Raw genomic sequence first — 12,570 nt, 5'->3', positions numbered from 1 at the left:
TATCGGCTTTGAAAGCATAAGCGAACGGCTATGTACTCTGCGCTTGCGAGGCAAGTTTACAAATATAAGCCTCATAAACGTTCACGCCCCTACATAGGAGACTGCAGAGTCGGAGAAGGATACCTTCTACGAGGCAGTAGAACGAACCCTCGAAACCTGTCCCAGATATGATATCAAAATCGTACTTCGGGATTTTAACAGCCAAATAGGGAAGGAGCCCGTATTCGGGCGATACGTTGGCTCCCATAGCTTACACGAAAAAACAAATGATAACGGACTGCGGACTATTCAATTAGCAGGGTCACACGAAATGGTTGTTGGAAGTACCTGGTTTGCGCGAAAAGCGGTCCACAAACATACGTGGGCCTCTCCAGACGGGACCACTTTCAACCAAATTGACCACGTGTTGATCGAACGCCGCCACCTCTCAGCCTTGATGAATGTCAGAACATATAGGGGGGCCAATATACACTCGGATCACTATCTCGTTGGCATGGTGCTCCGAGCTCGAATAACAATACCACCTAGAATCCCCTCTTACAATCAGGTGAGAGTGAACACTGAAGCCATCCACAACACAACCCTCCGCGGCACCTATAAGAGGGAAATGGATGCCGCAATAACCGCAGTCAACAGAGGACCTGGAGATGAAGCATCAACTAATGATCTTCACAACCACCTGAAGAACGTTATCATGGATACGGCCACAAATATACTTGGCCCCAGCCGCAAAAGGAGTCGGAACGGCTGGTTTGATGATGAATGTAAGCTAGCAACGGAACGGAAGAATGCCGCATACCGAGTAATGTTGCATTCTCAAAGAACGCGGGCACGCGCAGAGACGTATCACGAACTCCGTCGAGCGGAGAAGCGACTCCACAGACGGAAAAAGGAAGCCTGGGAGAACCAACAAGTCTGTGAACTAGAAAAGTACAGGGAGCAACCGCACCAGGCACAGAAGGCGGAAGTTTTACCAACAAGTCAGCAGAATGAAGCCTTATACACCTCGATGCTCATCCTGCCGAGACAAAGAGGGAAATCTGATTTCCGACAGAATGGGCATATTAGAGCGATGGGTTGAGTACTTTGATGAGCTACTGAACAACCAGAACATCGGCGAGTTGGAGGTCCTGCCAACTGAAGACGACGGACAAATACTGCCACCACCAAGTTTAGGAGAAACAGTCCGTGCAATTCATCGGCTAAAAAATCATAAGTCGCCAGGAGCCGATGGAATTACAGCCAAATTGGTTAAATATGGAGGCGACCAGTTACACCAAGTGGTTCATCAACTTGTGCTCAAGGTATGGGACAGCGAATTGACGATTGGCAACGAGGCATAATCTGTCTCATACATAAAAAGGGAGATATCACACAGTGCAGCAATTATAGGGGTATCACGTTGATGAGTACCATCTATAAGATATTCTCCACTATCTTGCTAGGCCGGATAGCCCCATACGCCCAGAACATCATTGGCCCATACCAAAGAGGTTTCACTCCAGGCAAATCAGCAACAGATCAGATTTTCTCTCTGCGGCAGGCGATGGAAAAACTGTTGGAATATGGACAACAGTTGCACCATCTATTCATCGACTTTAAAGCCGCCTATGATAGCATAGCCAGGGTAAAACTGTACACGGCCATGAGAGAATTCGGTATCCCGACGAAATTAATAAGACTGACTAGGCTGACCCTGACCAACGTGCGAGGCCAGATAAAAGCAGCAGGATCACTCTCAAGACCATTCGACATCAACAACGGTCTACGACAAGGGGATGCGCTATCATGCGTCCTCTTTAACCTGGCCCTCGAGAAAGTGATCCGTGATGCTGAGATGAATGCAAGAGGTACGATCCTCTTCAAGTCCACCCAACTACTGGCCTATGCTGACGATATCGACATCATGGGAAGAACCACCCGAGACGTACAAACTGCCTTCAGCCAGATCGAGCAGGCGGCAATTGGCGCGAGATCTTGGGCTGCACATCAATGAAGGCAAGACCAAATATATGGTGGCAACGTCAGCACCGAAGACGAATCAACCAACAACATCAGACCGCACTGGTCAAACACAAACATGAAGAAGAATAAGGATAGGAGAATAAAACTTTGAGACCGTTGACAATTTCTCCTATCTAGGATCGAAAATCACAACCGATAACAGCTACGATGATGAAATCCGCGCACGGTTGTTGTCAGCCAACAGAGCCTATTTCAGCTTACAAAGACTGTTCCGCTCGAAACGTCTCACCATAGGGTCAAAGCTCTTACTGTACAAGACTGTGATCTTGCCAGTCCTCATCTATTCCTCGGAAACTTGGGTTCTTAGCAAGAAAAATTGCGAACTCTTGGCCGCGTTCGAGAGAAGAATCCTCCGAAGAATTTTTAGCCCCCTACATGAGGATGGACGATTCCGTAGGCTACACAATGACGAAATCTATGAGCGATACCATGACCGTCCGGTTGTGGGTAAAATCCAGCTCAATAGGTTACGGTGGGCGGGTCACTTCATCCGTATGGATGAGGATGATCCCACCCGGAAAGTCTATAAGGGCAATATCTATGGTAGGAAAAGAAGACGAGGCAGACTCTGCCTAAGATGGAGCGATGGCGTGGGCCAGGACGCCAGACAGCTTTTAGGGATATCGAATTGGTGGACCTCGGCGCAAAACCGGGATGTCTGAAGTTCCTTATTAAGGCAGGCCTAGACCGGATACCGGTTGTTGCGCCGTTGATGATGATGATGATGAAAGTATAATGTACCTACCGCACTCTTGGACAAGAAAAAAGAAACAGCCTCAGCCGTATTTTCCACGAACGACAGTAATTCTTGTATACATACAGACAAACACTCTTTTAGGAAAATCACCAAAAAAATACTAACGTCGCCACTGAGCAAGAAAATCATCAGCCCAAGCCAGCTCCTCCCAAGAATCAAGAAAGAATCTCGTCAGAAGAAATGCGCGCCTCTAGATTTTCTCCCTTCCAAATCTGCATCTCGTCCGGTCGTTATTGCCAATTTCCATATGGGTTTCTAAAGTTGGAATCTCAAAGCTCGGCACTGTATCACCTTAAACACTCCTCCTGTAAATACCCCATTCGCATTTGTATAAGCGCAATTAGGTCTTTGATCGAACCATGCAATACATGGTGAAAGCGGCAACAAAAAGATGTTAACGATTATTTTGGAATATTAGAAAATTTCTATATTAAAATGGACAATACTTAAATGGATTTTACGGCTTCCGGCTTTTGTGAAAAAAAAATCAAAATCATAATTTACAAATTAATGTGTGAAAATATTTTACTGTTTTTGGTGTGATAGGATATCAGAATGGAAAGTATGAGTTCAAAAGAAAGACGATGAAGGTGCCAAGGGATTCTAAATAGGAAAGTGTTATTAGGTGTAATATTTTTACAAATCAATGAAATAAAAACAAGTCGGGAAACCGGAAGCTAGACGCTTCAGGTATGAAAGGTTTTGTGTATTTCTTTTATAAAGAGATTTGAGTGTTCATTTGTCCCATTAGCATGTAGCACGTAAAATATGCATACATTATGTGAAAATAGCCACTTTCAAGTGATATTGACATTCATAGTCTTGAATTTGCAGAGGAGCGACAGTTTTGACCTAGTATAACTTTGTTAGTAATATTGCGATTTTCACCAAATGGCAAGATTATGCTCCATACTGTAGCCTACATTGTTGCAAAATTTTTTGATTCTAGAGTGAACTTAAGATGGGTTTTCCTCTCAATTACTAAAAATGATAGTAAAATACTATTATTAACTTTATTTGAACAGGTATCGGTATGAAGGGTATTTCGGAGCCTAGGCATATAATGGCAGCCCCCTGATTTTTTTCAGATTTTTCGGTTTGATTGTTCCTGAGAATGAGTTCGTTAAAAAAATGACCACTTTCAACCCCCCGCACTCCCTACCTTTTCAACAAAAGTCAAAACTAAGACCGGCTTCGAAAAGTACTAACCGAGACCTTTAATTTGATACCCCACATGACTATATTTGATAAGAAAAAAATTTACACCCTCCTTTTGCATGTATGGGGACCCCCCTTAAATTCATCATAGAAGGATGTAACTCATTATATGCATGAGCGTTCACAGTTCCCACCTTTCTACCAAATTTGGTGTCAATCGCTATAACCGTCTCCGAGAAAAATGCGTGTGACGGACAGGCAGACAGACAGACGGACAGACAGTAAACCGATTTTAATAAGGTTTTGTGTTTATTATTCGCCAAATATAGTCTGATGGAGTATCAAATGACAAACTCGATACTTTTCAACGCTGGCTTCAGTTCTAATAATGCACAAGGGGACAGTGCGGAGTCTGAAAATTGGTCATTTCTTTCACGGACCCATTCTCAGAACCTACCCAACCGAAAAATCTGAAAAAAATCACGAAGCTGAAAATATACGGTGCCTAGATTCCGAAATACGATATGTTTTCAAATAAATTTAATAATATATATTACTATAATTTTTAATAATTGATTGTAAAATCCCCGTTAAGGCCGTGCTAGGATCAGTAATATAGGTTATAATACAAAGCATGATCCTACCAAGTTTGGTAAGAATGGCACTATTACTACCAAAGTCATAGTAGGTCAAAATTGTCGCTTCAGTGCAAATTCAATTCAAAATATTTAATAAAACGTTAAATTAACTTTCATTGGAGTCTCAACACAGGGCCTAGCGAACGAAAAAATGCACCTGCAGTGAGATGACGGTCACTACAACTTGCCATTTCCTCTTATGTCTTTTAAGGGCTAGAAATATAAATATGGTTTTCGTTGTACTGCCATTTGCCAACTTATGCAAGGGCAGCAATCTCATACAGAGTTCGTCCACCACGTGCTCTATCACAGGATCATACTTAATCAAGCGGATCAACTGTAACTTCTGCTTTCTTTCTCGAAAGAAGTTGACTTTGGTATCCTCTCTCTTTGGACGACACCATACAAAAGGGTTTCGCACCACAATCGGGTTCAAGCGCGGGGTTCATCACGTGGTATGGTAGAAGCTAAGGGGTACTATAAATCCTGTATTTCGCCTATCCTTTCGAATATCAGCGGTTTATTTCTACTTTAACCTTTAAATATATTTTATTTCACTTTATTTTGTTATTTTGATTTGATTTATTTTGCTCTCTAATTCTTATTATTTTTTTCTCACGATTTCAATTACTTTTACTGAACTTTCAGAAACACGTTTGGACAACGTCGAAGAAAGCCTACGCAATGCCGATATCGAGCAACGTCTCGAAACTCTAATCGAGATGAAAACCATTCAGAATAAGTGGATCGCCGAATACGAGAAGGAGATCAAACGTCTCGAGGTCGAGGTGACGAACATTCAGGCGATCGCGAATGCCCTGCCCCCGGGTTGCTTCAAGCGAACCCACTTAGAACCATAGACATAGGAGCAAGCCATAAATATATAAACCCTCAATTTGTAACAAAAGCAAGAGAACCAGTTAATGTAGTTAGCACTTATATGTATATGAATTTGCAATCTCCTTTCAGTCATTTACTTTACTTTGTAATAGTTTTGTAACGCTATAGACAAATATTCGTAATGCACAAATTATAACTGCCACATGTTGAGATACAACAAACCCTTTCAACTAGTTGATAGGCCAATGCGCGAGCATTTAATTAAGTCACGTGAGTATTTCTCTAATTAAAAAATCGTATCTTTTGTTGTGTAGTCACGGCAAGAAGCGAAGATATATAAAGTTCCAGTTGTCTTTTATTTATATCGAGTAGAGCAACCAGTTTGTTACTTAATGCCTCTTATGAAATTTAAATAAACGCTAATGCTTCCTAATATTAAAGAGTTTATCTTTAGACATTTAAACCGTTGGCTTCTATGTTTGTAATGAAAAAGAAAACGAAGTTCAATATTGCCACGTTAGGCCATTTGTACATTATCAGATCCAAGTTCGAAATTGCTTTGTTAACTTTGCAGACAAATTTAAATGTTCAATAATTTCAATAAAAATTAAGGAAGAATACTTCAGTTTCGTTTGACTTGTATTTTACTTGAATATTTTTATGCGCACCCCAGTAAGATATGGGGAGATAGTTTGCTTGGTAGTAGTTCGATTGAGGAAGCCTTTTCTGACAACTGTCAATTGCACGAAGGCTTCAGGACAAGAAATGGAGTGATCACACAATGGTCATGACAGGGTTCCACCGAAAATATGGAAAGCAAATCTCCAGAATTGAACTGGAGGTCAGAACCCAAATGGCTAGCAGAACACTACAGGAATTTGTAACACAAGTTGAGATGCGTTCAGAGAGATGTACAATTCCTTCTTGTGGGACTACGTTCGCATTTCAGAAAAGAATCAAACGGCAAATTTCTTTCCTGTTTGTAATTTCGCTCATTCTTTTGGAATTCTAGCCCAATAGGTTGTTGCAAATGAAATGGCCGTTTTTGTACTAAAATTTGAAACGACTGTAAAGCTTACAAAAATTTATTTATTTAATCAAAATAGGTGCCAGTCGATTGCAAACACTTCTCCCAGCGAGATTCAAGAGCATTTATGCTAGTTTCGTAGAAGCCCAACTGTTCCTAAATTCGTTCGTTCCTAAATTGTTTTTCCGCCAAAAAATGATCCAAATGCTTAAAAAAGTGATAGTCGGTTGGCGAAAGGTCCGATGAATATGGCGGATGAGGCGAACCGTTGTTCTGGATACATGAGGTCGTGCATTGTCGTGAAGGAGTACCACACCATTTCTGTTGACCAATCTCGGCCGTTGATTACTCAATTTTTGGTGCATTTCCTCGAGTTGGGCACAGTATGCACAGAAGCATTTATCGTTTCTCCAGGTGCCAAGAAAGAATAGTGGATAACTGCATCTCTAGACCACCAAACACTCACCATTACCTTCTTCGGATAGAGGCTCGGTTTCGGCATGTGCTTCGGTGGCTAGCCCTAGCCCTTGTGCTGATCGGCGACGATTATCGTATAATATCCACTTTTCATCACATGTCACTATTCTGTGCAAAAAGGGATCGCTTCTGTTGCGGGAGAGTAAAGAACTGCAAATTTCCATTCGAAGCGCCATGTTTTGCTCCGTAAGGGCATGCGAGGCTTGTCGAGGTTTTTCACCTTTCCAAGTTGTTGTAAGTGCCGGGAAACTGTCGAATAGTGTACGCCCAGTTTCTCTGCAATGTCTCTCACAGACTGACGTGTGTCGGATTCGACTAGCAAATGTAGCTCGTCGTTGTCAATCGATGGACCTGGATATCCACGTGGCTCACTTTGAAGGTTTACGTCGCCTGACCGGAATTTTTCGAACCACCGCCGTGTGGTTCGTTCGGTTACCGTATAAGCTCCAAATGCGCTGTTTATAGTTTTGGTCGCCTCCGCCGCTTTATGACCGAGTTTGAACTCACACACAAAAAGTATACGTTCTTGGGTCTTTTCCATCCTTTTTTTCCTTTCTATTCCTTCTTATCCCAACGATGGTCAAAACGGAAACGACTCCTTGATTAAATGTAGGAATATTTATGCTTCTATATGCAACACCAACAGCGCCAACTGGTGGTGGTTTGATACACCAAAATCGCAACTAACTTCACTTGATTGTCAAAACGGCCATTTCATATGCAACAACCTAATACTTCATTTCTGTTCTAAAATTGTCTTAATTCGGGCAAGCTAACCCCAATAATTTCCGAATTCCGGAGAACTTCCTGGGAAGTCGAAAGCATGTGAATTCCAGCATTATCTTCCTGAAAAATAAATGGTTAATTTGCGCTTTTTGCCAAATTATAGTTTGGCAAATACTTCCATATATCGGAAGTTGTATACATTTTCAGATTAAAACTGAATTTTTGATTGTTCATAGTTTCCTATGGCTTCCGAAACCATTATATTTCCATCAAATGCTGTTTCTGAATTTAAATGTTGGTTTTTTAGATGGCGGTGCCTTGTGAGTTGCGGTTTAGGAATACACTTAAAGTCTTCCCTTCTTGCCGTAAAGGGAATCAGAAGGGAGTGGAAATTGGTGGACTAGCACTCTACACGCTTCAAAACTTTAGCTCTACCGAAACGTCACCAACGCCTCGGATAGGGCCTAACTTCATGACTACGAAAGCGGGGTGGAGGCACCTCATCAGACGCTGCCTCACCTCTGCCCTGGAATCAGCGTGAGTGAAATAGTTACTAGCTTTTGTTTCTCCTTTATATACAATAACACGGCATTCATTGGTATGTATTATACTCAAGACAAAAACCGCCTAGTCAAATCAGGTCTAAGCCAGTTGAGGCAAATCTAAGCTCGTGTTTAAGGATGTGAGGGAGTCTGCTTGACGGCGGGCCGGGCCAAATAGAAAGTGACTTCTATCAGCCAGAAACAGAAGAAAATTATTTGAAATAATTAGACGGTTTTTGCTTCGGTAATATAGTTTATTTTATTCGCATATACCAATATTTCGGAAACCACTTATTCCCTTCATCAGTGCCACACGTCTGCTCATAATTTTTTTATTAAAAATGTACTATATATACCAATCTATACTACTATTCTAATTAATTCCAATTACACTACTATATTACTTTTTAACTTGTTTCTATACCACAGAAGAAGAATTTTCAATTACTTAACTTCGCTGCTTTGCTATATCCTGGTATCATGTCATATTATGGGAATAAAATAAATTAATAATAATAATCGTTGGCGCAACGATCCATATCGGATCAGGACCTTGACAAACACTTTATTTAAGACCGTAACGAGGTTATTACCCTGATTTGACCCAGGTACTCATTCGCCAATGAGTCGGCTGTGGCACCAGTGGGATTTGATCCGCGACACTCCGTTACGCCCAGCGCTCTAACCACTTGAGCCAACCGGAAAATAAATTATACTAGCGAAAAAAGCAAAAAAACTGTCTAATTATTTCAAATAATTTAATCGCCAAAAACACCGCAAGATCACGTTTAGAAGAAAATTTCTACCCGATTCGCCCGGTCCGTTATCAAATGGATGGGGGCCTTGGGACTCCCTAACATCATTAAACACAAACTTGAATTATGATTGGTTTCTGAAATATGCGCACGTTCCTCGAGGGTCCCCAGAGTATTCACTTTCTTCAACTCGATACAGAATTCCAACGATATAAGCTAGGCATTATGGGCCTAAATGAAGTAAGATGGTGTTATTCTGGAGAATACTCCTCTCTCTCTCTCTTCTGCGAATGTGCTTTTGTATTCTGGAAAGCCTAGTGGTGCAAGACGAGAATCCGGTTTCGGATTGGTACTGATGACTATTGCAAGGCATTCTCTCTTGAGCTGGGAGTCAGTTCTTAAAGGATTTTGACAGCAACACTCCAGCATTGTGCATTGTGCCACCATCAAAAATGCTCTTTTATTGGGGGCTACGTCCCGAAAGGGCGTTAAAAGATCGAATTGACTGCGGAATCGTGGATGGAAGGGTTTGGACGCGCTCCGATCCCGAACGAAATTTCCGGAAGTTCAACGTAGTGTGGCTCGTGATTAAAGTAAATTTCTTATTGCGAAAGAACTTTTATGTGTTCGCAAACTTTTCGATGTCCTGTGAGGCCCGTTAACGCACGACTCCTCATTCAGCTGCTGAAGGGGAGGAAGAAACACCAACATTGTTTTTAACCGTATCACATCCGATGAAGTTCCGCCTCTCGTGGATGGTATCGCTAGTCACCAAGAGAAGTCATCTCGGTGATCAATGGACTCAAACAGTGTAAAGCCACTCGATTTGATTATCTCCGGGCCTGAATACGGGCTCCTTCCCTACTTCGCAGGTAAAATCCCCAAGTATGATTTTAATATCATATCTGGGACAGGTTTCGAGGGTTCGTTCTACTGCCTTGTAGAAGGTATCCTTCTCCGACTCTGCAGTCTCCGCGGCGTGAACGTTAAAGAGTCTTATATATCTAAATTTACCTCGCAAGCGCAGAGTGCAGAGCCCTTCGCTTATGTTTTCAAAGCCGATAACAGCAGGTTTCTTTTTTTGGCTGGCTAAGAAACCTACTCCCAACACGTGGTTTACTGGATGGCCACTATAATACATGGTGTAGCGACTCTTCTCCAGGAAACCGGTCCAAGTCCAATGCATCTCCTGTAACGCTGTATATTGCGACAGGGTATCGGCTACCTGCTCAGTAGCTTCACCTCTGTACAGGGAGCGCACGTTCCACGAGAAAATGCGTAAATCGCTATTCTTTTGTCGTTGCTGGGTTCGTCGTTATGTAATCTGTTCAGTCCGAGGCTCCTGTTGTGGTTTCGTAATAAGTTGTTTTTCGTGTTGGGTTGTCAACCCTACCCAACCCCCAACCTGGAGATTCGGGTGGTACAATTTGTGCCGTTTTTAGTTGCGAGAGACTCGCCTTCATCCATCTCCGTCTGCAGCTATTCGTTAAGAAAGAGCTACTTGCCGTCGCCACGTGGAAGTGGAGATAGGGTTTGGTAGTAGAGCTGTTGGTTGAGCAGGCATTTCCCAGGTTTTATGCGCCATCGTGGGTACCAATCCACGTTTCGCCCTGGGACCTATACTACCCTTTGACCACCTTGCTGCAGAAATTCACGAACCTCTCACCATTGCCATTACGGTTTCCAAGAGCGTGTTTCGCCATCACATGTCCGAGGAGGATGTTGTCAGATCCCGCCTTGGCATTCAGATCCCCCATCAAGATCATTAGTCACCTAGCCTTCCCTGAACTGGACTTAATTATTCATAGAAAGCATCCTTCTCCACTATACTGAAAGTCCCCATTGGTGCGTAGTATTGTACAATTGTGATGCTCCTTAGCCTTGACTGGAATCTTGCAGTTAGAAGTCTATCAGACGGGCAGACGGCTGCCAGGTAAGAGAGCGGGCCTTGTGATAGAAGTCAGAAGCAAGCCGGCACCGGATTCGCGTCTGCTACTACTTGACTTTCGAGAGTACATAAGCACGTTGTCACATTGTTAGAGTGGTAACAGGGAGAGGAGTGCTCTCCAGAATCCCGCCATCTGACTTCGCTTAGGCCCAGAATGTTCGTCTTAGATCGTTTAAGTTGCTGAAACTAAGAAACCAATCATAGTCTGTTTTCGATTGTTAAATGTGGTTGCCGTTGCCGTGAGGTCAGTCCTTATCCCAGGAGTTGTTGATGTTTCGTTCGTTCCTGAAAAGTGTAAAGGGGTCTGAGTTGAAGTAATATCGGAAGAGGAAACCATACATTTGGGAAGCTCGTTTGATGATGCCAATGAAGATCTTACACAGAAGGAAGGAAATGTGTCAAGATTACCAATGAGGGACTCAACTAAGGAAGGTGTGAGGAGAGGAATGGCAAAAAATTCGGCGCAGTCAAGAAGAGGCGTAAAGGGCGCAGTGGTTGAGGGATTAAACACGGAAGACAAGTAAGAACAAAGAAGTGATGGAAGAAGGGAAAGATTTGGTGGGGTTACGAGAATGGCAGGTGTGGGATGCCCAACAAATATCTCTTATGCACTATTTCAAACATCGTCTTTGCAGTGGAACACATAGCCTTCAAATGGGCAAGGCCGTCATTCTTTGAAATCCGAAACTAATTCCGCAATGCATGTTTTAGGCGGATGTTATTAAGAGCCTATTAGCAAAAGACACTCTAAGTGGAGGTGTTAGAATGGGGCTTCCAATCTGGCTTGGGCTCTCAAACATGCGAAAGACTGTCGGTCGCGCACTCGCTTTGGATTTATCGAAATGGACTGAAACGAATGAATGTGCTGCACTATTTGGAACAATTAGCATACCTAACTTTACACTATTGTTGCAGCTATAAAAGGAGGAAAATTTGCTCGGAAAATATCGCAAATTTAAATTTTAACTATGAAGGGGGTGAACACTATGAAATATCTGGTATTTTTCATTGCAGCCCTAGTGGTAGCTGTTTCTTCCGAAAGTAAAATTTTTGCGTTTCTGGTATAAAGTGCGTCTAACTAATTGACATTTAAACCATTTTTCAGTTCCAGTATATTCGAATGTGTCAAATTTCAACATAATAACGAAGATCGTAATAAACGACCCACATCTGAATGCAACTATCCCAGATGACGTTTCTGATTGGCAACTGCTAAATAAAACAATAGTTCACTGATTTCGGATTTTGCTTTCATTTCGTTTTTTCCTAGCCCTTAAACTCAGTGATTAGTTTTCTGTCTGATCCTAGATGTATTACATCTAGGATGTATCCTAGATGTAATACATCTAGGATCATCGAAAGGAGAAGAAAGCGATTCTCCAGAAACAGAACTTTAGCAAAATTAAATCAATCAATTTCGAACTTATCTGGGGTTTGAAACCACAATTCAAATATCCTCTGCTTGTCGCAATAGGCGACTAAAAAGGATATAAACTTGCGGGCTAGAAACTTGCAAGTTTCGAGGTTATTTTGATGCGAAAACGTCAATATCGTTTTCGATAGGGACTGATTATGGATGGAGCTCTATCAACGTAAAAAAGTACGACAAGTGCAACGTGACGTGCGTCGTATATATTAATTTATTCGCCATCGTATACAGCAACACGAAAAACGTTG

General features: G+C 42.2%; 1 protein-coding gene and 1 long non-coding RNA gene across 3 annotated transcripts in view; both read left to right on the top strand.

Annotated features, from left to right (window-relative positions):
- LOC119648033 (laminin subunit gamma-1) overlaps positions 1-6,038 on the top strand; it is an 81,219-nt gene extending 75,181 nt beyond the window's left edge. For both annotated transcript variants that reach the window (XM_038049458.1, XM_038049459.1), the window contains exon 22: positions 5,227-6,038. In XM_038049458.1, the coding sequence (XP_037905386.1) occupies positions 5,227-5,438 (212 nt within the window). In that variant the 3' untranslated portion in view covers positions 5,439-6,038. The remainder of the gene's footprint in view (positions 1-5,226) is intronic.
- Positions 6,039-7,640: 1,602 nt separating this feature from the next.
- LOC119649502 lies at positions 7,641-12,132 on the top strand. Its single transcript, XR_005249142.1, has 4 exons — positions 7,641-7,782; positions 7,956-8,246; positions 11,809-11,934; positions 11,999-12,132. It is a non-coding gene; the product is annotated as an uncharacterized LOC119649502 (long non-coding RNA).
- The last annotated feature ends 438 nt before the right edge of the window (positions 12,133-12,570 follow it).

This window comes from Hermetia illucens, chromosome 2 (genome assembly GCF_905115235.1).
Source record: "Hermetia illucens chromosome 2, iHerIll2.2.curated.20191125, whole genome shotgun sequence".
NCBI classification, from domain to species: Eukaryota; Metazoa; Arthropoda; class Insecta; order Diptera; family Stratiomyidae; genus Hermetia; species Hermetia illucens.
Note: the sequence above shows the minus strand (reverse complement) of the source record. Positions and strands in the feature narration are given on the sequence as shown.